Here is a 24,448-nt window from a genome sequence, read left to right as displayed (position 1 = left end):
TCGATCCCAGGACCCTGGGATCATGACCTGAGCCGAAGGCAGACGCTCAACGACTGAGCCACCCAGGCGCCCCCACGGTGGTATTTTAATAGCATTGTATGGTGACAGACATGCCAGACTCGAACGCATGGAGTTGTCGAATCTCTGCGTTGTACACTTGTTGTACACTTGAAACTGCTCATCTCTATTATAGATATTCATATATATGATACTTTGTTTCTTATATTGCTTCTTATCCCTTCTGGAATTTAGGTTTTTTGGTGTGATACGGATGCAGTGCTATTATTTTGTCCAAAATGTTTGGTTGTGGGTCCTAACATATATTGAACAAAACACCCTGCTTTTAATTTCAAAGTCAAATTATTTCAGTGGCCCAGAGATTACATAGGGACAAACAAGAATACGTGTTCAAAGGGGTTCCCACATTCTGCCACACAAAACTATCTTCTGAATATATTTTTAAGAACAAGAATATATAAATAGAATGCCCTTCTGGGCTCTCCTTTGTTTGACTCTAATTTTTCCCTCTTCTTTGACCCTGCCTGTAGCTTCGGCAACAGGGATTAGAAGCAGATACAAAACAAACATTCCTTAAACTGATTTTATGAGTATCAGTATACAAATTTTTATGAACATGTTTTCATTTCCCATGGGTATATACTTAGGAGTAGAATTGCTGAATCCTATGGTCAGTATATGTTTAACTTTTTTTTAACCCTTAAATTTTTTATTGAAGTATAGTTGACACAAAATGTGAACGTTTCAGGTATACAGCATAATGACTGACAAGACTATACATTATGTTATGGTCATCACAAGTGTAGCTACCATCTGTCACCATACAACTATATGTATAACTTTTAAGAAACTGCCAAACTGTATCCTCACCAGCAATGTCTAAGAGTTCTGATTCCTCTGCATCCTTGCCAACATTTTGTACGGGGAGTCTTTTATGTTTGGCCATTCTGATGAGTGTAGTGCAATATCTCAGCCTTATTTTTTTTTTTTTTTTTTAAAGATTTTATTTATTTATTGGAGAGAGAGAGAGTGAGAGAGAGCATGAGAGGGCGGAGGGTCAGAAGGAGAAGCAGACTCCCTGCTGAGCAGGGAGCCTGATGTGGGACTCGATCCTGGGACTCCAGGATCACGACCTGAGCCGAAGGCAGTCGCTTAACCAACTGAGCCACCCAGGCGCCCCAGCCTTATTTTTCACAACAAAAATTAACAATCCAGATGTCCATCAACAGGTGAATGGGTAGACAAACTGTGGCATATCCATACAACGGAATGCTCAGCAATTAAAAAAAAAAATAACATGCACAAATCCCAAAACCATGACACTGAGTGATAGAAGCCAGGTACAAAGAGTTACTAGGTATATGATTCCATTCATACGAAATTCTAGAACAGATAAAATAATCTACAGCGTTAGAAGAGAAACCACTGGTTGGGGTCAGTGGTGAGAGTGAAATTTGACTGTGAAGAGGTACAAGGGAACATTTTTAAGTGATGGAAATACTCTACAACTTGGTAGGAGTGGTAGTTACGTAGGCATAGCCATTTATCAGAATTCATGGAGCTTCAACTCTATGTTAAAAATAGATACATTTTTGGGGCGCCTGGGTGGCTCAGTCGTTAAGCGTCTGCCTTCGGCTCAGGTCATGATCCCAGGGTCCTGGGATCGAGCCCCACATCGGGCTCCCTGCTCTGCGGGAAGCCTGCTTCTCCCTCTCCCACTCCCCCTGCTTGTGTTTCCTCTCTCACTGTGTCTCTGTCAAATAAACAAAATCTTTAAAAAAAAAAAAAGATACATTTTATTGTCTGCAACTTTTATCAATAAAGTTTATTTCTAAAGTGTAGTTCTGAAGAAAGAATGAAAATGGATAGACTAAAATTTGTTAAAGGAACACCCCAAAAATAAAAAAAAAGCCTAACACCACAGAAGGCAGCAATTGATCAGAGAGGCTGGCCTGGTGGACAGATGCAACTGTTGTGTAAGAAGTAGCAAGTACCCGCCATGCCCTGATGACACAGGCCAGAAGGTGTCAGGTAAAGTTGATAAGAACTTAAGAGGCCTGACATAAATGCCATTTTTAGAAGTTCAATGAACTGAGGAAAGCCAGGTAAAAGCTTTAAAGTAAAGGGCAAGATGGGGGCGCCTGGGTGGCTCAGTTGGTTAAATGACTGCCTTCGGCTCAGGTCATGATCCTGGAGTCCCAGGAGGCGCCGCACCGGGCTCCCTGCTCAGCAGGGAGTCTGCTTCTCACTGTGACCCTCCCCCCTCTCATGTGTGCTCTCTCTCTCTCTCTCATTCTCTTTCAAATAAATAAAACTTTTAAAAAAATAAAGGGCAAGTTATTAAAATGCACACTCCACACCACACCGAGGTACGGTGCTTGGTGGGCCTCTTTGAAGTTGGAAGGCAGCACAGAACACACTTGGGTAGTTTGTAAAGCTTCTGATTTCGAGTGGCACCTAGAGCAAGAGGGCTCTGCAGCGGGCACAGGATGGGTGTGAGGCATCCTGCAGCTGAACTTACAATGTGCAGAAGGTCTGTGTGAGAAGCATCCAAGGCAGAGAAAGATGCTGTCTGGACTTACAGTTGCAAAGACCTCTAGAGTTCTGTACCAAAGCCCCAATTTCTGTGACAGAAAACTATTCTTGAAAAGCAGAGTCTTGCACACCACAGGGCCCTCACAGAGCCTGCACACTTCACCATGTGATTTTGTAACTGGTGTTAGATGTAATATCAGGTTCATTGATGGCTGCTGAATTCATTGTATCGTAGAATGATTCATTTGGTATCAGGTATCGGGCCCTGGAAAGTGCATAAAGCCCAGCAGAAGAAATAATTCACAGATGCATCAAGTATCATCTGGAAAGAACTACTGGTACACATTAGCCCCTCATTTTGTGGAGACCCTGAAAGACAGTTCCAGGGGAAAGAAACCTTCCCAGTGGTCAAAGCTATAAAGCAGTGCACTGAAGAATTTACTTAACACAGATGGAGGGATGGCTGGAAACATGGATATCTTGGCAGAGGTAACTCACTTGGCTGGTTGGTAGGATCCTGACAGGCACAAAGCAAACATCAGGGACAAGGAAGTCTGAGGAAAAGGCAACTAGGTTGAACTCTGCACTTTGGTAATGGACATAAAGCAGGTTGATTTTTATATCTCACATTAATACCTAGAAGAATTAGAGAAAGCAACGGGCAGTGTGACTCATCTTGTGCATACTGGCCAGCTTCGGGTCCAGTGGGCCATTTTAAGGCAAAGAAAGGATAATAATGGGGTCATGGTCATGGTTAAGACCACAAGTGTTAATGTTAGTTCGTTACACAGAAGCAGTCAGCCTGACAGATGGTAAAATGGCCTACTGATGATTCCCCAGTTTTACAGTATGTACTTGTGACCCAATTATTGGGTCTATCCCTAAGGATATCCAGCTTCTACATTTTTGATTATAGAGATAAGATGTCCATCTCTTTTGGCCCTTTAGACCCCAGGATCAATTAGCCACTTACAAAGTTGCCTGCAGGGACAGCAATTCTGATTACCATCCTGACCTTGAGCCTATCACAGTAACCCTGCCATCCTGTCTCTCAAAATTAAATTCTGCTACTAAGCCTGTTCCATCACAGAACCCTGGAGTCTCCTTTGATATCAGGAACCTCACTTTGGGGCACCCTTGGCCCCTAGCACAACAATAAGCACATTTTTACAGGATTCTGGTGCTCCTTTTACCCACTAATTTCTCAATGACCCTCTTAGATGTCAAGATTGGGGGAATTGATGAGTGGATTACTTGTAACAAACCTGTATCGTCATATTTCCTTAAATCCATATTATGCCAAGGAGTTTCTGACATCCTATCTTTGTATGAGCCTCTGTCATGTCCAAGATTCCACATAATAAACTAATCAGAAAAAAAATACTGATGGCTCAACAAAATCAAAATCTTGTTCATTGTAAAAGCTAACAAATAGGAAAATTTTTGCCAAGATGGAATGAAAGTAAAAGAAAATTCACAAATATAAATGAAAAATTCAGCGTAACTACAGATACAGAAGAGATCCAAAGATAATATCTATGATTTGATGTCAGTAAATATAAATTACTAGAAAAACAGCCTACCAAAACTTCCTGAATAATATATATAAAGCAATGTGAGTCACATGCTATCTTCAGCAGTAAGCTGCTAACCTTCAGGGCTTGTCACCTCTCCCTGGAATGTACCTGGGGTATCAGGGTCTCCAACGTGCTAGCCACCTCTCCATCATCCTGCTAGATGGGCACAATTTCACTGTTACCAGACTATGTCCAGATAGTCTGGACCTCCTCAGACTGTTACGGCAGCCCTGGGGCAAACTGTGAATGTATAATGTTGTCCACTCCATGTTAATACAGACATCTTCTGATCTCTTTTCCTGAGTGGGATAAAAAGAATGCATTTGTCAAATCAAAGTCTGTATCCTATGTACCTGAGGGCATATAAATCTGCTTTAGAGGAGCGCCTGGGTGGCTCAGTCGGTTAAGCAGCTGCCTTCGGCTCAGGTCATGATCCCGGGGTCCTGGGATCGAGCCCCGCATCGGGCTCCCCGCTCGGCGGGAAGCCTGCTTCTCCCTCTCCCTCTGCCTGCCTCTCTGCCTACTTGTTCTCTCTCTCTCTCTGTCAAATAAATGAATAAAATCTTAAAAAAAAAAAAATCTGCTTTAGAAAACAGTGCCAGGGGTCGCCTGGGTGGCTCAGTCATTAAGCATCTGCCTTCGGTTCAGGTCATGATTCCAGGGTCCTGGAATCGAGCCCCTGCTCAGCAGGAAGCCTGCTTCTCCCTCTCCCACTCCCCCTGCTTGTGTTCCCTCTCTCGCTATGTCTCTGTCAAATAAATAAATAAAGTCTTAAAAAAAAAATTTGAGAAAACAGTGCCAGGTCTGCAAGCAGGGCTATTACTTGGTTGAACTTGTCTGTAGTTTGTAGTCAGTGTAGTCTGTATGGTTTGCCAGGCTTCTAAAAAGCCCGAGCTACTAAAGTAGATAGCGGTGTAATAGGAACTCTGCCAATGTATCCTTTAGGTCTTTTTTTTTTTAAGATTTTATTTATTTGACAGAGAGAGACAGCGAGAGAGGGAACACAAGCAGAGGGAGCGGGAGAGGGAGAAGCAGGCTTCCCGCCGAGCAGGGAGCCCGATGCGGGGCTCGATCCCAGGACCCTGGGATCCTGACCTGAGTCGAAGGCAGACGCTTAACGACTGAGCCACCCAGGCGCCCCTCCTTTAGGTCTTTTAGAATAGCACTAATCTCTGCCACCCCCTCCTATACTCCTCCCCCGAGGGCAGTATTGTTTTTTATGTCCTATCCTATCTGGGGAGTGAGTTTCAGAGACCTCCATCTTGCCTTCCCTACTATGGTGACCCTTAGCCAAAGACCAGGCATCCAGTGCAGGGGTTAATCCAAATTGCCAAGAATGCCAATCTGTCCAATAGCACAGAATCTCACAGGGTTGATTTGGCTACTGCCATTAGTGAATGTCCAAGAGAACCAGGGCTGAGCCCCAGTACAGCACCATTCCCTGAGGAGACTAACTGGCACTTGGTGTCAAGTTGACGATTTGGGCCTGAAAAGGCCACCGTTCTCACAGGGAAAAACACAATCCAGGTAGGGGTTTTCTGCCCACAGTACCTCAGCCAGCACCACTATCCAAAGGCTGACAAAATAGGGGCGCCTGGGTGGCTCAGTTGGTTGAGTGACTGCCTTCGGCTCAGGTCAGGGTCCTGAGATTGAGTCCTGCATTGAGCTCCCTGCTCGGCGGGGAGCCTGCTTCTTCCTCTGCCATTCCCCCTGCTTGTGCTTGCTCTCTCTTCCCCAAATAAAAATCTTTAAAAAAAAAAAAAAAAAAAGCTCACAAAATGATTGAACAGTATGGGATCCCTCATACACTGTATCAGACCAGAAGGAACCACTCTGCAGCAAAGGGGGTGCAAGAATATGCCCAGAACAGAAGGGTACACTGGATTTACTACATAACTCACCTTCCGTAGAAAGCCGGAATGGCCTCGTGAGGGTCCAGCTACAGCTAACGCCCAGCTCAGAAGCAATATTCTGTAGGGACAGGGTGCCATCCTTCCAAATGCAGCTTATAAGCTAGAGAAGACCTTTTTTTTTTTTTTAAGATTTATTTATTTGACAGAGACAGACACAGCAAGAGAGGGAACACAAGCAGGGGGAGTGGCAGAGGGAGAAGCAGGCTCCCCGCAGAGCAGGGAGCCCGATGCGGGGCTCGATCCCAGGACCCTGGGATCATGACCCGAGCGGAAGGCAGACGCTTAACGACTGAGCCACCCAGGCGCCCCTAGAGAAGACCTTTTGTGGGGCTGTGTCCCCAAAGCGGAAAACATGGGTCTGCATACCACCACCATTACCAATGTATACCTCCAGGGAACTTGGTGCTTCCCATACCCACAACTCTGGGCTCTGCAGGGTTACAGGTCTTGATCCCCAAAGGGAACACACATTTCACCAGGAGACAGAGCAAATCTTCTACTTACCTGCAAGCTACAGGTATCGCGTGGGCATTGTGCTCCTCTTGTCCAGGAGCCAGCGGGGCAGAAGAGGAGGCACTCTTTTTGTAGGGGTTCCTGATGCATCACAAGGAGGTAGGGCTACTTACCCAACAGGATGAGGAGGAATGAATGGATTCAGGTGATCCACCTAGGTGCTTCTTGCATTTACTATCAACTTGGGTCACGGGAGGGCATGGTAACCATGGCTCAGACCCCTCAGGAAGGTGAGCCACCGAAGCCAGCAGAGGCCCCAGAATGGCTCCCCGGTGAGAGAGACCACCACCAGTGGGGACCCGTTGGTCCTAGTGACCTGTTTCCTCAATCTCTCCTCAGACAGACCCAATGCTGGGAAAATGGGGCTCAGCAGTGGAAGGGCTGGACTGTGGTGACAGAGATGGGCTGCTCAACCCTCTCCAAGGAAGGACTGGCTACCCAGGGGCAGGGAGAGAGGCCAGCAGGCTGCCTCCAGTGGCCAGCCTTTGTGGAGTTGGCCTGAGCTAAAAAAGAAAACAAAAAAAACTGCCTGACATGGGATGATCCCCTTCTCAGGGCCGCAGGCCTCTGGTGACAGCACCTCAGGGCTGCAGAGACCTGACCATCGGGGCCCAATACAAGTCACTCCTGAGCAGCACTTGCTTCAGAGCTCCCTACCGGTGTGGCCAGGGTCTCAACCACTTCTGTGCAGCCTTCTTCCTCTGACCCACCCTTTGCTGTTTACCCTTCCTTCACCTCACAGCTGCTGATCCTCCATAAGCATCTTGCATTCCAAACTTCATGCCAGGGTCCACTTCCAGAGAATCCAAGTCATGATACAGCCTGACCTCCTATGTGAAGAATATTTGGGATGTAAGTAACAAACACAACTTGAACCAGCCAAAGCAAACATGAGAATTTATTACAAGGATATTTGGGATATCTCACAGAAGAATGCAACAATCAAGGCATGAAAAAGGCAGAGGGCAGAGGTGAACCAGGACATCAAGACCAGAAGAAGCAGATCCTGGAGCACGGTTTTCCATGGCTTCATTCTTGTCTCTTTCTGCAGACGATGCTTCCCCACGTGGTAGGGGGAAGCCACTGAGAGCACCCACGCTTGTATGTTACAGCTTCAGTCGCTAAAACTATACAAAGAAGGCAGTCCCAACTTTCCAGCTTTCTAATGGTTATATTACCACAGTGACAAACACGTGTGCACGTTCATAAAGTGTGGACAGGCATCAACAAGGAACACGGGCATTTCAGGGACAGAAGGCTGGCGAAAAGCATTAAACTGTAGAAACCTCAAGGAACTCCAAGTAGTTCAAGGAGGCCAAAAAAGTATTGTGTAGGAAGAAAGATATTCAGAAATGACAGATAGGCTGGATTTGTACAGAAGTCCTCATCTACGGTGAGGACAGTACACTTGAAGTCCACAATTAGCCACGTGGTTTTTCAACAGAGAAGTGCATAATCAGAATTGCATCTTAAAATAACTACTAACTGGAAAATGGAAGAGGGTCATGGTGGGGTGAGCTCGGCCGCACTTGGCCCAGGCCGGCTTGTTGGTACAGTATTTGCAGACTCAGGAATTCGGTGAAATCAACAACCTGAGCTTATTCTGCTGGAATAAGCAACCAATGAGGGAGGCCTCAAGTGTAGATTCCAAATGCCTGCTGATCTATATTCTGCTATTTGATACAGGTATTGCTGGATAAATCAGATATTCTTTGGGTTCCTTTCACCCAGGCTCTACAACAGTTGATCTTGAAATTAAAATATCCAGAACACATGGATCCACACAGAGATACCTTTGTCTCATTACCAAAGCCCACAAAGAAAGGCTGAACAGAAGGCACTCCTGGGACAGGTCCCAAAATTCACACTTTACTTAGTAGAAGGAATACAATAGGAATTATCCTCCGCAGGACTGTCTCCAGGCCAGTGGGGGAACCTGGGTGGAGAGAGGAGAGAGGGGTTGCTCCTTCCACCTGGGCTCCTTACACATTCAACCAACATAACCTGTTGTGCTCCAGGAAGCTGCACATAAATCCCTCTTAACTTTAAAACCTGTTTTCTTCCTGATGTGGGATTTGTGAGCGGAAATGTGGGGTTACATGTGTTTTGTGGTTTACCAAGGTAATTTAAAAGACAAACACTAGAAATATCTAATTTCAGAATCAAAGCCCTCTTGTGACTTCAGAAAGAGTCCCTAGTGAGCTCTACACAACATAGCTGGGCCTCCACGTAAGGTATTCTGATAAACGAGACCTCTGCTGCCAGCATTTAGCCCTCCCAATGACTGCTACCTGGCACTCAGGAAAAAAACCTGCTCTTGGATATTAGACCAACGGGCTAGTGCCGAAGTTCTATTAGTTAGTGAGGAAAGCACTGGGTTTAACTACTTAATAGTAAATGGAATAATCTAGAATTGAAGTCAGCAAAATTAGGTCACTTTTAGACAAGAGACTCCAAACTCAATCCAAGAACTAATGAATCAATCTCTGGGACTAGGAAAGAGAACCATAATAGATGAAAATTTAAAAATAGGAAAATCTACGAAGAATCACCCTGTCACTATTCTCTTAGAAATGAAGTTGATAAAAATCATGTATTAGGAGAAGAGTAGGAAGTCCATACATTTGAATATGAATACAAATTTGGGAACTCAGATACTTTTAACCTGGTGCAGTGGTTTAGAAAATTACTCTTTAAGTCCCAATTTTTCAACAATGATGTTAAAATTGGTAACATCATAAGGGAAAAAAAATACTGCTAGAATCAAAGCTGCAATACACCATACTGATAAAAGCAACTTGTGTTTGAGAGAAGTCATGATTTTTCCAAGTCTGGTAACAAGGTCAGGGCTGGACTTTTCTGAATTTCACCATCATACACAGAATACTGTTGACTTTGTCAAGCAACATGGTAAAGATCACTGCAAAGTTCTACCTAAGGGGTGGTTCATGCACTGCCAACGTAAACCCTACTTATCATGAAAGGTTCACAGCGGGAGTCTCTATGTAGAGGATGCAACAGGTGACAAAAGGTGAAACACATATATTTCAAATGATGCAACAATGAAAATCCTAATTCCTAACACCTATCCAGTAGTCACAGAAATTCGCAGGAAGGCAAAACAGGCTTCCCTGAATACACCAAAAATATATTTCTCACCACAAAAATCTGTATTTTACATTTTCTGAACAGTGACTCTTAAATTGGCTTCTCCATCTAGTTTTTTTACAAGATATTCTAAGAAACACCAAAAACATAATAGCACACAGCATCGTGGTATTTCATCAGAGTGAAGTAACATACACGCATTGTACGTGAAGTATGTCTACTTAAGCCAAAGGCGCCAAGCTGAATGGGAACAAGACCTTGCACAGCACGACTGCCATTTAGCCCGAGTGCTGAGTGACAGAGTTCACACACCTGCTTTCTTTTGTTCTCTCATGAGTCACTACTGCTGGGCTGTGGTTCCTGCCTTTGAAAATTATTAACCAGGTTCTATTTAAATTGTTTCTCTCAGGTTGCAGAATGTTGGCTTTGTAACTGAAGAGGAAGGTCAGCAACAACAGACCCCTTCTATATGCGAACAAGCCGTAAGGAAAAAGGATGTGGTGCTATCACTTAAGCTGAGTCTTTCGCAGCAAGATGTGCTGTATTAGCTGCCGTTTTTACCGTATCACTGAAACAGAAAAACCAGCAGCACATGGTGTGTCCTGATGTTGGAGGCACCACCAGGTATGGTACGTGCACTTCATGCTTGCAATTACATTAGCATATGTGATTCCAAAACATGAGACACACTGTGTGACACAGGAAAATAAGCCATAAATACCACTGAGAAAGGTCTTATTTTGATGTTTCAATGACTCAATTTATTCACATATTTTTAAAACTTCATTCTTCAGAGTGAACATATCAACCATTAGAATTGGGCATTTTTTATAACCCCGTCTATAAAAAAATGTATGCCTTCCCTTTATAGCCTTATTTCTAGGGGCACATGTTTCCAAGGTCTTTAAATTGTTAGTTTTACCCACAATATGAATTCCCCCAAAATACAATACAGTTGGATTACCTGCTGAAGATTGTCCCATATTTAGCATTTTCACTGAGCCTCATTCCTGAGAGTATTTCCTTAATGCACAACGAGCTGTGACTTCTTGACGAAAATACATTACTTGCTGCATTCATGGGGTTTTTCCTCACTTACTGGACTAGGGTTTACCCCAGTGGGGATATTTCCACCAGCAAATGAGGTGTGACCTCTGCAAGGCTTTCTGATGTTTACTGTACTCCTGGTTGCTTTTCATTTCCCACTTTATGTCTGACAGGGTTCTGAAATCCACTGCATCCCACAGGCTCATTCTACTCGCAGGGTTCTTACATGAACAGGTTAACCTGCTGAAAGCTCTCCCTACATAACCTCAGAGCTCCTACCCTAAAAGATTACCCAGATAGACATACAATGTGATGCAACTATTTATCTGAAAGGTTTACCCTGTGTTTTCTGAAGTACAAACAGGTGAGATCTCGGTCAAAGGCTATTATTAACTCCACTCCTAGGATTTCTTCACTGTATGAGTTCTCTGGTGATTAATGAGCTGTGACTTTTGGGAGAAGGCTTTCCCACATTCGTGGCATTGGTAGGGCTTCTCTCCTGTGTGGATTCTCTGGTGATTAACAAGCTGTGACTTCTGAGAAAAGGCCTTCCTACATTCGCTGCAGCCATAGGGCTTCTCCCCAGTGTGTGTCCTCTGATGTGGTATGAGGTGTGATTTCCGAGAAAAGGCTTTGCCACACACACTGCACTCAAAGGGTTTCTCGCCTGTGTGTGTTCTCTGATGATTGATGAGGCTTGACTTCTCCCTGAAGGCTTTCCCACACTCGCTGCATTCGTATGGTTTTTCTCCTGTATGAGTTCTTTGATGTCTAATTAGCTCTGATTTCTCAAAGAAAGCCTTCCTACAAAGACTGCATTCGTAGGGTTTCTCTCCTGTGTGGATTCTCTGGTGAGTATTCAGCTGTGACTTCTGAGAAAAGGCTTTTTCACAATCCCTACAACCGTATGGTTTTTCTCCTGTATGAGTTCTCTGGTGAGTTGCAAGACTTGACTTCTCACCAAAGGCTTTCCCACATTCAGTGCATTCATAGGGTTTCTCTCCTGTGTGAGTCCTCTGATGGGATATGAGATGTGACTTCTGACAAAAGGCCTTCCCACACTCGCTGCACACATAGGGTTTTTCTCCTGTATGAATTCTCTGATGATTAGTAAGGCTCAATTTTTCACTGAAAGCCTTCCCACACTCACTGCATTCATAGGGTTTTTCTCCTGTGTGAGTTCTCTGATGTCTAACAAGCTGAGATTTCCTGCTGAAGGCTTTCCCACATTTACTGCATACGAAGGGTTTCTCTCCTGTGTGTGTCATCTGATGGGATATGAGATGTGACTTCTGGGAGAAGGCTTTCCCGCACTGAATGCACACATGAGGCTTCTCTCCTGTGTGAGTTCTCTGGTGGTTAATGAGACTCGATCGCTCTCTGAAGGCTTTCTGACATTCACTGCATTCGTAGGGCTTCTCTCCAGTATGAATTGTCTGATGTCTAATGAGCTCTGATTTCTCAAAGAAGGCTTTTCTACAATCACTACATCCATAGGGTTTTGTTCCTGTGTGAGTCCTGTGATGTGTAACAAGCTGTGACTTCCTGCTGAAAGCCTTCCCACAGTCTCTGCATTCAAAAGGTTTCTCTCCTGTATGAATTCTCTGATGATTAATAAGATTTGACTTCTCACTAAAGGCCCTCCCACACTCATTGCACCCGTAGGGTTTTTCACCTGTGTGTGTCCTCCAATGTGAGATGAGATGTGACTTCCGGGAGAAGGCTTTCCCACATTCACCACATTCATATGGTTTCTCTCCTGTGTGTGTTCTCTGATGGGATGTGAGCTGCGACTTCTGGGAGAAGGCTTTCCCACACTGGCCACAGTTATAAGGTTTCTCTCCCGTATGAGTTCTGTGATGAGTAATAAACTGTGACTTCTGGGGAAAGGTTTTGCCACACTTACCACAGCCAAAGGCGATCTCTCTTACATGTCTGCTCTGATGCTTAATGAGACTCGCTTTCTTACTGAAGCGTTTCCTACATTCACTGCATTCATAGAGTTTCTCCCCTAAACGAGTTCTATGATATATGATAATCTGCGACTTCTTAGAGCTAATTTTATCATATTTATCATAGTCATAGTATTTTAACCAAGTATTAGTTTCCTCAGGCTTAGTATGGAGAAACAATTTATCAAATACACTTAAGCCGTGTGGTTCCACTTTTTCATAATCTGCTTTTGGAATAAGTAAATCTAAGTGATGTTTTAAAAGTAATCCATCTACGTCATCTTCACTGTTTGATTTCGTTAAAGGAACAAAGTTCATGCTCAGATTGAATTTTTTTCCAAATGTATCACCTTCATGATCTTGTTTCATATTTCTAAGCTTCTCTTGGTTATCCTGGTGCCAGGTCATGTGACCATCTACTTGCAAGACTTGTTCTATAAAAAAAGAAAACCCTGTGAAGGCTTCCATGGTTATGTTTTTAAGATTTATTTACCTATTTTAGAGAAAGAGCGAGCATGCACGAAAGTAGGAGGAAGGGCAGAGGGAGAGAATCTCATGCAGACTCCCCGATGAGTGTGGAGGCCAAACACGGGGCTCAATCCTATGACCCTGAGATCATGCCTGAGCCAAAACCAAGAGTTGGACGCTTAACTGACTGAGCCCCCCAGGCGCCTCTTGAGGGTTGTGTTTACAGAATACAAAACCAGCAATGCTATTTGCGGGGATGAACGCTTTGGAAGGCTTTCTCTCAGTCCCAAGTATAAGATCTATCCTCTGGGTATTTGGGGGAAAAAAGAAAAGAAAATGCTATAAATAGGAATAAGATAAGGCAGTATACTAAGTCACCTCTGGTTGCTGTCAAATCTAGGTTTATAAAATGTAAAAAATTCATCAAGACTGAAGAGGAACAAAGAAAGGAGGATGGAAGAAGAACTGATCCAATATTCTGAGGAGTGAGTTTCCTCCACCCTGACTGAGTGTGCAAAGCACTGGGGACAGGAGACAGTCAGCCCCTGACCTTGCAAAGCTTACATTCTAATGGGAAGACAGAAAATTAACAGGTTTGATAGAGGAACTACTGAAGCCATTTCAAGCTTGAAGAATGAGAAATCGTTTGTGAGCTTTTCCCCATTTTTAAATTTTCTGGAAGTCTGAAACTTTCCAAGCACATTTTCAACATTATTACCATAAAAGCCACTTCATGGAACGCATCATCTTCCATTTAACCTGTTCAGGCACAAAACCTTAAGATCCATATGTCTGTTTGTTCTAAGATTTTATTTATTTATTTGACAGAGAGAGACACAGTGAGAGAGGGAACACAAGCAGGGGGGGTAGAAAAGGAAGAAGCAGGCTTCCCGCGGAGCAGGAAGCCCGATGTGGGACTCGATCCCCGGACCCCAGGATCCTGACCTGAGCCGAAGGCAGATGCTTAATGACTGAGCCACCCAGGCGCCCCAGATCCATATGTTCTTTCACTGAAAATACCCTAAGATAGGGGATGAGGGAAAAAGAGGTCTGGCAGTTAAAATCAGAGTCTAGTATGGAAACATTAGCTTTGAGATGGAGGTTAAGAGTCTGAATAAAGTGGTAATAGGAGATGTGAAAGCAGAAAATGAAGTATTTATAAATTAAACTTACAACTTTGCATTACTTTAAATATTACATTGTTAGACTAAATACACATTTGGAGGGGCTCCTGGGTGGCTCAGTCATTAAGCGGCTGCATTCGGCTCAGGTCATGATCCCAGGGTCCTGGGATCGAGCCCCGCATCGGGCTCCCTGCTCGGCGGGAAGCCTGCTTCTCCCTCTCCCTCTCCCCCTGCTTGCGTTCCCTGTCTCGCTGTGTCTTTCTCTGTCAAATAAATAAATAAAATCTTTAAATAAATACATACATACATACACACATACATACACACACACACACACATTTGGAAATTTTTACTTTCTTCCCCACTAGAAAAACTGGACTGCTTTATGTTTGGTCTCTCCCCACCACTCTTCCCTGCTATACTTTAATCTATCTCATTAGCTCAGTGAAACAGCCTTCCACCTGGTTTCCCTGCTTGCCATTATATTTTCCACAATGCAGTTAAGTCAAACTTCTAAAAATGTAAATCAGGGGACTCCTGGGTGGCTCAGTTGGCTAAGTGTCCAACTCCTGGTTTCGGCTCAGGTCATGATCTCAGGGTCGTGGGACTGAGCCCCACACAGGGCCCCGTGCTCAGCAGGGGGTCTGTCTGTCTCCCTCTCCGACTCCTCTGCCCTTTCCCCCACTCGCACGTGCTCTCTCTCAAATAAATAAATCTTTTTTTATTTATTTTATTTTTATTTTTTTTAAGATTTTATTTATTTGCGAGAGAGAGAATGAGAGACAGAGAGCATGAGAGGGAGGAGGGTCAGAGGGAGAAGCAGACTCCCCGCTGAGCAGGGAGCCCGATGTGGGACTCGATCCCGGGACTCCAGGATCATGACCTGAGCCGAAGGCACTCGCTTAACCAACTGAGCCACCCAGGCGCCCAAATAAATCTTTTTTTAAAAAATGTAAATCAGATAACTATTTTTATTTAAAATTACTTGCATCAGTCTAACCACCTGCCTACTGCTTACAAGTCCATGTACGACCTAGGTCCCCCACACAGGCCAGCCTCTATTTCCCTGGCACACTAAGCCCCAGACACAAAGGCTTCCTTTCCTTTCCGTTTTCCTGAGGTCACCAAGCCCCTTCCTGACCTAATACATTCATATCTGCATTCATTTAGGGAACACTTTCCCCCAATTCACATAGCTCACTCACTTTGGTCTTCACATCTAGAACTGGCTTCTCCACATGACCATATTGTGGACTGAATGTTTACGCGTCCCCGCTACCTGCCCGCCCCCAAAACTCTATGTTGAAGCCCTAACCTTCAGTGTGGCTGTATTTGGAAACAGGATCTCAACGGAATTAAGGTGAAATGAGATCATAAGGGTGGGGCCCTGATCCAAAAGGATTAGTATCCTTATTAGAAACACCTCACCACCCCCCACTCCCTGCACAAAGAGAGGCCATGTGGCGGCAAAGCTACAAGGCTACAAGGCGGCTGTCTACAAACCAGGAGGACCGCGTTCATTAGAACCCAATCAGGCAGGCACCTTGACCTTGGACTTCCAGCCTCCCCAACTGTGGGAATAGCTTGCTGCTGTTTACCCATCTGTGCTATTTTGTTATGGCAGCCTGAGCAGAGCCACAGACTCTCTACCCTATTACCATCTACCTAATTTATTTCTATAATAGGCCTTTTAGGATCTGGGCTTTACCCTGGTTGTTTGCCAACTTGATTAGTTTTATCCTCCCACGGGAAAGTAAGCACTCTGTAGGCAGGCAGCTGATCTCTAACGTTCACTATTGTACCCATACCTCCCAGCACAATACCTGGAGTAAGAGACATCACCACGTCTTCAACTTTCTACGACACACGACTGCAACGTAGCCCTTGGCTGCTATTCGGAGCCTGGTTTCTAGAGTGTTCCCACCACTCCCAGCTTTTAACAGGGGCAACCCGCGCCTGGACTGTGTGCAGAAACAAGGGGGTCTGTGCTGAGCGCCTGCCGTCCTGGGAGTCTGCAATGCTGCTACGTGCCAGGCGAGGTCCCCGGGTGCTGGGTCGTCAGTGGGCGTCCCTGGGCAGAAACACTACACACATCACTGCATTTTTGTTGCTGGGTGACCCTCACGGAGGGAGCAGCACAGGAAACCCACACCCGGATTCCTCCAGACTCTGCTTTGCCCTTTCCCTGGCGAGGAAGCTGTCATTAGGTCACTGTAGTAAGTCTTAGCCTTACAGACAACGATATCCTGAGTCCTCCTAGCGACTCTCCGAACGTGGTGGTCTTGAGGACCCTGACACACAGGCCTTGTTTAGGTAACTTTGACTATGTTGCAGTGAAGCATAAATGTCCAGTATTTAAATCCTGAATTTAAAAAAAACAAAAAAACCTAAATGCAAATGTCTTAACTTTTTTTTTTTTTTTTTTTACAGATTTTATTTATTTATTTGCCAGAGAGAGAGAGCACAAGCAGGGGGAGCAGCAGAGGCAGAGGGAGAAGCAGGCTCCCCACCCAGCAACAAGCCCGATGCAGGACTTGATCCCAGGACCCGGGATCATGACCTGAGCCTAAGGCAGGTGCTTAACGGACTGAGCCACCCAGGCACCCCACAAATGTCTTAACTCAACTAATTTCTATGCTTCTGTAAGGTGTTTTCTAGGTCTTTTATTTTTAATTATCTTTAGTCGTCACTCAAGTGGACGCTATCGATGAATGAGGGGCACATAAAAATTACAAGAGGTTCCTCAAACTACAAACTCCAGTTCTAGAATATTCCATTTTAAAACTACATACACACCACTCTACTGAATCAATTTTGCTGATAATGCATCCATAATGCTTATTGTTGGAAAAAAAAAATGCCCAGGTAATCTAATGCACACCTGGCTAAAAACACCTGAATTAAAACAATGGGCTTATTGAATATTGTCTGACACATAAGTGGATGTAAACTATAAATCTTGTGTTTATGCATGCACACAGCTCAGGGAACCAACCAACTAAAGAACATTACATACACTGTGATCAGGTCTGAGATGGGACTTCCAAAAAAAAGTGAGAAAAATTTAGCTGGAACAGTCAAGGAACATTCCATGAGTATGAATGCAGCAAAAACAGAGCTTATGCAGAAAGGACGAAGATAAAGCATAGCACAAACACTCAGATGCAGAGAAGAATAAATATTACATGTGAAAACACAGAGAAATGTTTAAATGGCATTGACCATGAAGTGGGGGGAGAGGGTCAACAGCTGACGGCCTACACAGACCCAGACTGTGGATCCCAGAGGAAGAGGTCACCGGCTGTAGCAGATACTCTGCTGCCTCAGCTACATTCAGAGGGACGCCCTGGGCAGACTGTGGGACCTACCCCAGGCACCCACATCTCTCTGCCCAAAACAATCCTTAAGCCACACACGGCATGCTTGGTCTGTATGCAGGGATTCTGGACATTCTGGAGAGTTAACACCCCCAGGGCAATGCTCACACCCCGAGAGATGGGAGTTAGTGGATGGCCAGCTTCCTGGCCCCACAGGGGCTCCCAGCAGCCACCATGGGTCAGCACCCCTTCCAACATGCACACCGCCATTCCCTCTCCACCCCCATCTCACTGCTCTTTCTCCCACTACAGTAAATTCTTGGCACTCAGATACGTATCTCAGGGTCTGCTTCCGAGGGAACCTGAAGTCAATGTCACACAGATGAGTAGGGATGTATGACAGATCAGAGACAGCTGGCTGCTTTAGGAACTGAAATACAAGGTATCAGTTGAAAACACTTATAAAAGGTAAGGCTCTGGACCCATCAAGCCTAGTTTTAAGTGTGACTTGAGGAGTTAAGTTAAAAAGATAGTTTCCAGGGGCACCCGGGTGGCTCAGTTGGTTGAGCGACTGCCTTCGGCTCAGGTCATGATCCTGGAGTCCCGGGATCGAGTCCCGCATGCACCCCACCCGCATGCATCGGGCTCCCTGCTCGGTGGGGAGTCTGCTTCTCCCTCTGACCCTACCCCCTCTCGAGCACCCTCTCTCTCACTCTCTCAAATAAATAAATAAAATCTTAAAAAAAAAAAAAGACAGTTTCCAAAGGGCAAGAGAATTAAATAATAAGAATGCAAGAGAGAACATTCAATACGCTCCATGGTGTCTAATCTACAGGTAAAGTACAGCAGAAGCCAACCTTACAAAAGGAGGAAAAGGACCACCATTTGGGAGGAATAAGGGAGGACTTCCTTTTCTGCTCCACGGGGCACTTCTCTGGGCATCAGACGCCCAAACAAGGGCAAAGGAAACCTCCTGAAGGTACAAGCAGAGGTGAACAGAGGACAGAAGGAGACTAAACGTGTCAGAACACCAAACAAGAAGTCAAAGTCCCAGACTTGAAAGGCAGGGAGGAAGTCATGGCCCAGACGAGCTGTAGATATTTTGCGTTAAGCTACAAGCAATGAAGCCACATCTAAATGTGACTTATTTGAGCAGCTCGTGTCACCTTTTCTGAATCATCCCTAAAGGTTTACAGATCTTAAAGAGAGCTCTCCAAAGCACAATTCACAGAAGTCAACCCACTGGCCAGCTGAGACTGACTTTCTGCCTCCCGCATCTGGTTGGTTCTCACACCCACCTGGATGATCTGAACTTGGAACTTCTCCATCTCTGATCCACGGCTCTTCTCCTTGCTCCAACTTGAAGATGACATCAGGTTTCATAACTTCGTACCCTGTTCAGGGGAAAACACAAAGCCATGGCCCCGACTGCTTGGGCTTTAGGGCCTCTGAAGAATGAGCAAAGTCTGGCATCAGGCGGACAGTGAAGCTACTCACTGGTGTATCAACGGAGTAAGTAATTCTCAAAGGCAACGGTCTCCCTGGTGGCTAATGGGGTCTAAAAATCTTTGACTTCTGGGGTGCCTGGGCGGCTCAGTCGTTAAGCGTCTGCCTTCGGCTCGGGTCATGATCCCAGGGTCCTGGGATCGAGCCCCGCATCGGGCTCCCTGCTCAGCTGGAGGCCTGCTTCTCCCTCTCCCACTCCCTCTGCTGTGTTCCCTCTCTCGCTGTCTCTTTCTGTGTCAAATAAATAAATAAAATCTAAAAAAAAATAAAAATAAAAAATAAAAATCTTTGACTTCTATAATCCAAATCCAAAACCATTACACTCTTCAGAGGCTCTGGAGCCAGTCTGCCTGGGTTCAAATCCAGGCCCTTTCATTTACCAGCTGTCAGTCCCTGGGAGAGTTACTTAAACCTGCCACACAAAACTGCTCTGTAAATAAGTCCACATGTGAACAGTATGTGAAACACAGTAAGTTCCTTGCATTAGGTGCTGCCCACTACCAACACCACCATCCTGGTAAGTTTCAGAGCTGCACAACGAAAATAAGTCTTCGTTATTTGAAGGTGAGATGTAGACGCCTTCCCTACTGTCATAGTGCAGGGAACTTTCAATCCCCTGAATTCAGGTCCAAAACCATTAGAGATTTCAGAAGCCACAGAGCTCTCAGCAACTCAAAAGTAAGGTGCTGGGCCCCACCGGTGGTCCTCGGGGAGCTGCCTTACCCAGAGACACGAGGCTGCTGTAGTTCTCCAACATGACATCCTTGTACAAGTCCTTCTGACTGGGGTCCAGGAGCTGCCATTCCTTTTGGGTGAAGTCCACAGATAAATCTTCAAACGAGAATGTGTCCTGTAAGAGCACAGTCCCAGTGAATCTGAAGCAACAATCACTGTGTGACGTGGGAAGGGAGGACTGGAGCTTGAGCACATCAATTCTTATCACACCAAGTTACAGAGAATGACGACGGTCTCCTTCGCATTATGTCTCTGGGATAAAGTGCCACGATGCACTCTTCCATCCCTCCATTCATACAATACCTGAGAACTGGAATTGGCAATTTTAAATCTTCTGAACCACCAACAAAATATGTACTGAACCTCAACTATGGCACCAGAAAAGTGATATCAAAAGAAAGAGAGCAAAACAACACCCTAAAAAGCTGCACAGCCTTGCAGAGGGCTGCAAACATACACACCTATTCATAAAATAAGCAATTATAATAGCAGAGGCAGAAATGAAGGGAGGGCACAATGTGGGTCAAAGCGATCAGTTTGGGGCGCCTGGTGGCTCAGTCGTTGAGCGTCTGCCTTCCGCTCGGGTCATGATCCTAGAGTCCTGGGATCGAGCCCCACATTGGGCTCCCTGCTCTGCGGGAAGCCTGCTTCTCCCTCTCCCACTCCCCCTGCTTGTGTTCCCTCTCTCGCTGTGTCTCTCTCTGTTAAATAAATAAAATCTTTAAAAAAAAAAAAAAAAAAAACGATCAATTTGAGCATCAGCTTAGGCTCTTTGCAAGAGGTAAAGCTTGAGATGGATTTTAGGAAATTAGCAGTGCTTTCCACAAAAATGGGGATGCAAAGACATTCTGGGAGCCAACAGCTCCAATGAGACCCCAAAACTGCTAGCATTCAGGAGGTGCAAACAGTTTGTTAGACAAGATCACAGGGTGCAAGGTAGTGATTAAAGGCCACATGGGAGGTGGGGCCTACTGTACTTAAACGAACTAGACAGTTTTTCTTTCTTTTTTAAATTAAAGATTTGAGAGCGAGCGAGCTTGGGGGGGGGATGGGCAGAGGGAGAGAGAATCTCAAGCCGACTCCCCACTGAGCACAGAGCCTGACACGGGGCTCAATCTCACAACCCTGAGATCAGGACATGAGCCGAAATCAAGAGTCAGATGTCCAACCGACTGAGCCACCCAGGCGCCCCTGAGCTAGACACTTTCTTGCTGCCAACAGCTAGCCATGATTTCATGGAATGGGAGTGACATAACCAAATCTAGGCCTCAGAAAGGGTTCTGGATTTTAGGTCATGATGGATTTCTGTCCCAAAGCCTCCTGAGAGGACCAGAAAACATGCACTCTAAAAAATCCAGAATACCATCAGAAAATACAAAGCCTGACCTAAACAGCACCTCATACACTTTAAGAGCCAGCGAACCTGAAGACCCATTTTGAGCAAATGAGAGAAAAAAAGACTCAAAAATGCGCTTCAGACACTCAGGGCTCAGGACACTGCCAGACAACACCAAATGCATGTCCCGGGAGTCCCAGGAAGAGAAAAGCAGGAACGTGGCGGACAAAGCAAGTGACAGCTACACACTCCCCAAACGTGGCAAAAGGCGTAAGTTGGCAGATTCAGGAAACTCAGTGAACCCCCCACTGGATAAACATGAAGAAAGCCACAACCAAACATGCCACGATCAAACGGGACAGAATACAGACAAAGAAAGAAGTCACGTCACTTACAGGGAAAGCAATTCAAATGACTGCAGATCTCTTATTCAGAAGCATAGAGGCCAGAAGAAAGTAGGACATTTTAAAAGTGCTGAAAGGAAAGGATTTTGTAGCCAACTTAAATATTCATCAGGAATAACTGTGAAATAAGAACATTTTCTCTTATGAAAAAAACCTAAGCGCCTTCAGGGTAAGAGACCTGCTGTGAAAGGGTTAACCAGTGCAAAGAGCACCAGCAGGTAACTCAGGGGTGCAAGAGTTAAGAATCCCTGCAAGTATGACACATGCTCGTCTCCTCTTGCATTCTTTGAGGTATGTTTGTGCATCTCCTGCTGGGGTCTTCAGTAGGCCCGCCGCGCTGCAACAGGAGAGGACCCAGACAGTGGTCGTTTCCACATCCCTTTCCAAGGAGCAACACAAAATTTAACACTGTTGCACTTCAAACCACACAACTGAAAAATGAAATGGTAAGCCAGACAGGAAAAATTATTTGCAAATCCTATTTCTGATTAAAAAACAAAACAACAACAACAACAAAAAAGACTCAGAACTTAAAGGAAAACCTCTTACAAAAAACAAACAAACAAACAGTTAAAAAGTAGGCAGCACATGCCTGACTGGCTCAGACAGTGGAGCAGATGATGCCTGATCTCAGGGTCAAGCATTCAAGCTCCATGTTGGGCGTGGAGCCTACTTTAAAAATTTTTTGAAATAAAAATAAAAACTGGTAGACTATTTTAATACATTCTATCAAAGAAGACTTAGGAATGGCTAATAAGCAGCAATGAAACAGTGACCAACATCACTAGTTATTAAGGAAAAGCAAATTAAGACCACAATGAGAAACCACGTGACACTCACCAGCATGCTGATAATCAACAAGACAGACGATAACAAGTGTTGGAAAAGATGTGGAGAAACTGGAACTGAACAACGATATAACATGGTTCTGATACTACGGGACTGTGGCAGTTTCTTAAAAAGGTTAAATATAATTTTACCAGATAACGCAGCAAAGACACGCTCAGGCATGTTCCCAAGAGAAAGGAAAACCTACATTCATATGAACCATGTACACGATTGCCCCACGAGAGGACTTACAACCACCAGGATGTGTGAATAATCCAGATGTCCAGCAAGTGGTGAACGAGTAAAAAGACAGGGAATACCCACAGAATGGAACACTAGTAAAAAGAATGAATTTCTGACATGTGCCAAAATATGGATGGACTTCAAAACCCTACGCTGATGAGAGAAGCCAGACATGGAAGGACACACATTATACAAACCCACTGATGTGAAATGAGAGTAAGGAAACCAGTGGTTGCCTCCACTGCGGGTGGAAACAGGGACTGACTGCAAAATCACCAGGTCCCCTGGGGATGAAGCAGAACTTCTAAAGCTGGAATGATGGTAAATACAACATAAAATTACCAGAAAAATCACTGACTTACACATGTAAACTGGGTAGACCCTACTGAAGTCACAGTTCAGAAAAGCTGTTAAAAAGGATAACGTGAAAGTAGTAAAGATATACCAATGTATCTGACAACTTAGGTAAAAGAGATATTCAAACAATGCACTCGAAAATGACACAAGATAAAAGTCTGAATTAATTCTGTAAATGTTAAAGACACTGACCCCCACAATTTAAAACCTTCCTTCAAAGAAAACTCCAAGTCTAGGTGGCTCCAGAGGTAAATTCTTCCAATCATTTAAGGAATAAATAAAATAACCTCACAGAAATTCCTCCTGAGTGCAAACTTCTCAACTCGCTGTATAAGGCCAGCAGATCAAACCAAACAAAAACATAATAAATGAACAAGACGGGCAAATAACTCTAACAGAATCAAAATTCCTAACAAAAAATGAGCAAATTGAATCAAGCCACGTATAAAAACAGCATAATGTGACGTGCAGTGCAAGATGGGGTTAGCATTCAGAAATCAATAAATCATATTAACAGAATAAGGGAGAAAAACATTATTTCAACAGATGTGGAAAAGGCATATGATGAAAATGTCTTCATTGTAAAATACTGTCAACTAGTAATAGAACTTGTAATCATAATCTACAAACATCTACAGCTACATCATACTTAATGATGAAATTCTGAATACTCGCTCTCAGAGGACAAGAAGGACATTGTCCAAAAGAATTTTTTGTGATGACTTATATGTTCTGTATCTGCACCATCCAACAAGGTAGCCATTAGCCACAAACATCTACTGAATACTTCAAAGGTGACTAGGAAAGGATTTTATTTTCAATTTAAATTCAGTTAGCATATACTGTATTACCAGTTTCAGGAGTAGAATTTAGTGATTCCTCAGTTACATGTAACACCTAGCACTCATTACATCAAGTGCCCTCCTTCATGCCCATCACCCAATTATATTATCCCATCCACCCACCCACCTCCCCCCCAGCAACCGTTTGTGCCCTAGAGCTAAGGGTCTCTTATGGGGGCACTGGGTGGCTCAGTTACTGAAGCGTCTGCCTTCGGCTCAGGTCATGCTCCCAGGGTCCTGGGATCGAGTCCCGCGTCGGGCTCCCTGCTCAGTGGGGAGTCTGCTTCTCCCTCGGCCTGCTGCTCCACCTGCTTGTGCTGTCAAATAAATAAAATCTTCAAAAAAATTTTAAAATAAAATAATTAAAGAAAGAGTCTCTTATGGTTTGCTTCCCTGTTTTTATCTTATTTTTCCTTTCCTTCCCCTATGTTCATCTGTTTTGTTTCTTAAATTCCACGAGTGCCATCATGTAATTGTCTTTCTCTGACTTATTTCGCTTAGCGAAAATACCACCTAGTTCCAACCATGTTGCTGCAAATGGCACGATTTCATTTTTGATGGCTGAGCAATGTTCCGGGGTGTGTGTGTGTGTGTGTGTGTGTGTGTGTGTGTGTGTGTGTGTGTG

General features: G+C 44.6%; 1 protein-coding gene across 2 annotated transcripts in view; it reads right to left on the bottom strand.

Annotated features, from left to right (window-relative positions):
- Nucleotides 1-11,019: 11,019 nt before the first annotated feature.
- Nucleotides 11,020-24,448, bottom strand: part of LOC110582295 (zinc finger protein 84) — a 24,358-nt gene continuing 10,929 nt past the window's right edge. The window contains exons 3-6 of one of the 2 annotated variants that reach the window (XM_044921059.1): nucleotides 19,802-19,928; nucleotides 18,871-18,966; nucleotides 12,244-13,097; nucleotides 11,020-11,910 (exon numbers count right to left, since the gene is read on the bottom strand). In XM_044921059.1, coding sequence (XP_044776994.1) covers nucleotides 11,113-11,910; nucleotides 12,244-13,097; nucleotides 18,871-18,966; nucleotides 19,802-19,928 — 1,875 coding nt within the window. In that variant the 3' untranslated portion in view covers nucleotides 11,020-11,112. Of the gene's footprint in view, nucleotides 13,098-18,870; nucleotides 18,967-19,801; nucleotides 19,929-24,448 lie in introns of both variants that reach the window. The other variant, XM_021692273.2, reaches the window with a different exon arrangement.

The sequence above is a fragment of the Neomonachus schauinslandi genome, chromosome 14 (assembly GCF_002201575.2).
Source record: "Neomonachus schauinslandi chromosome 14, ASM220157v2, whole genome shotgun sequence".
Lineage (NCBI taxonomy): Eukaryota > Metazoa > Chordata > Mammalia > Carnivora > Phocidae > Neomonachus > Neomonachus schauinslandi.
The sequence above is the reverse complement of the archived record's forward strand: the minus strand, read 5'-3'. Positions and strand labels throughout refer to the sequence as shown.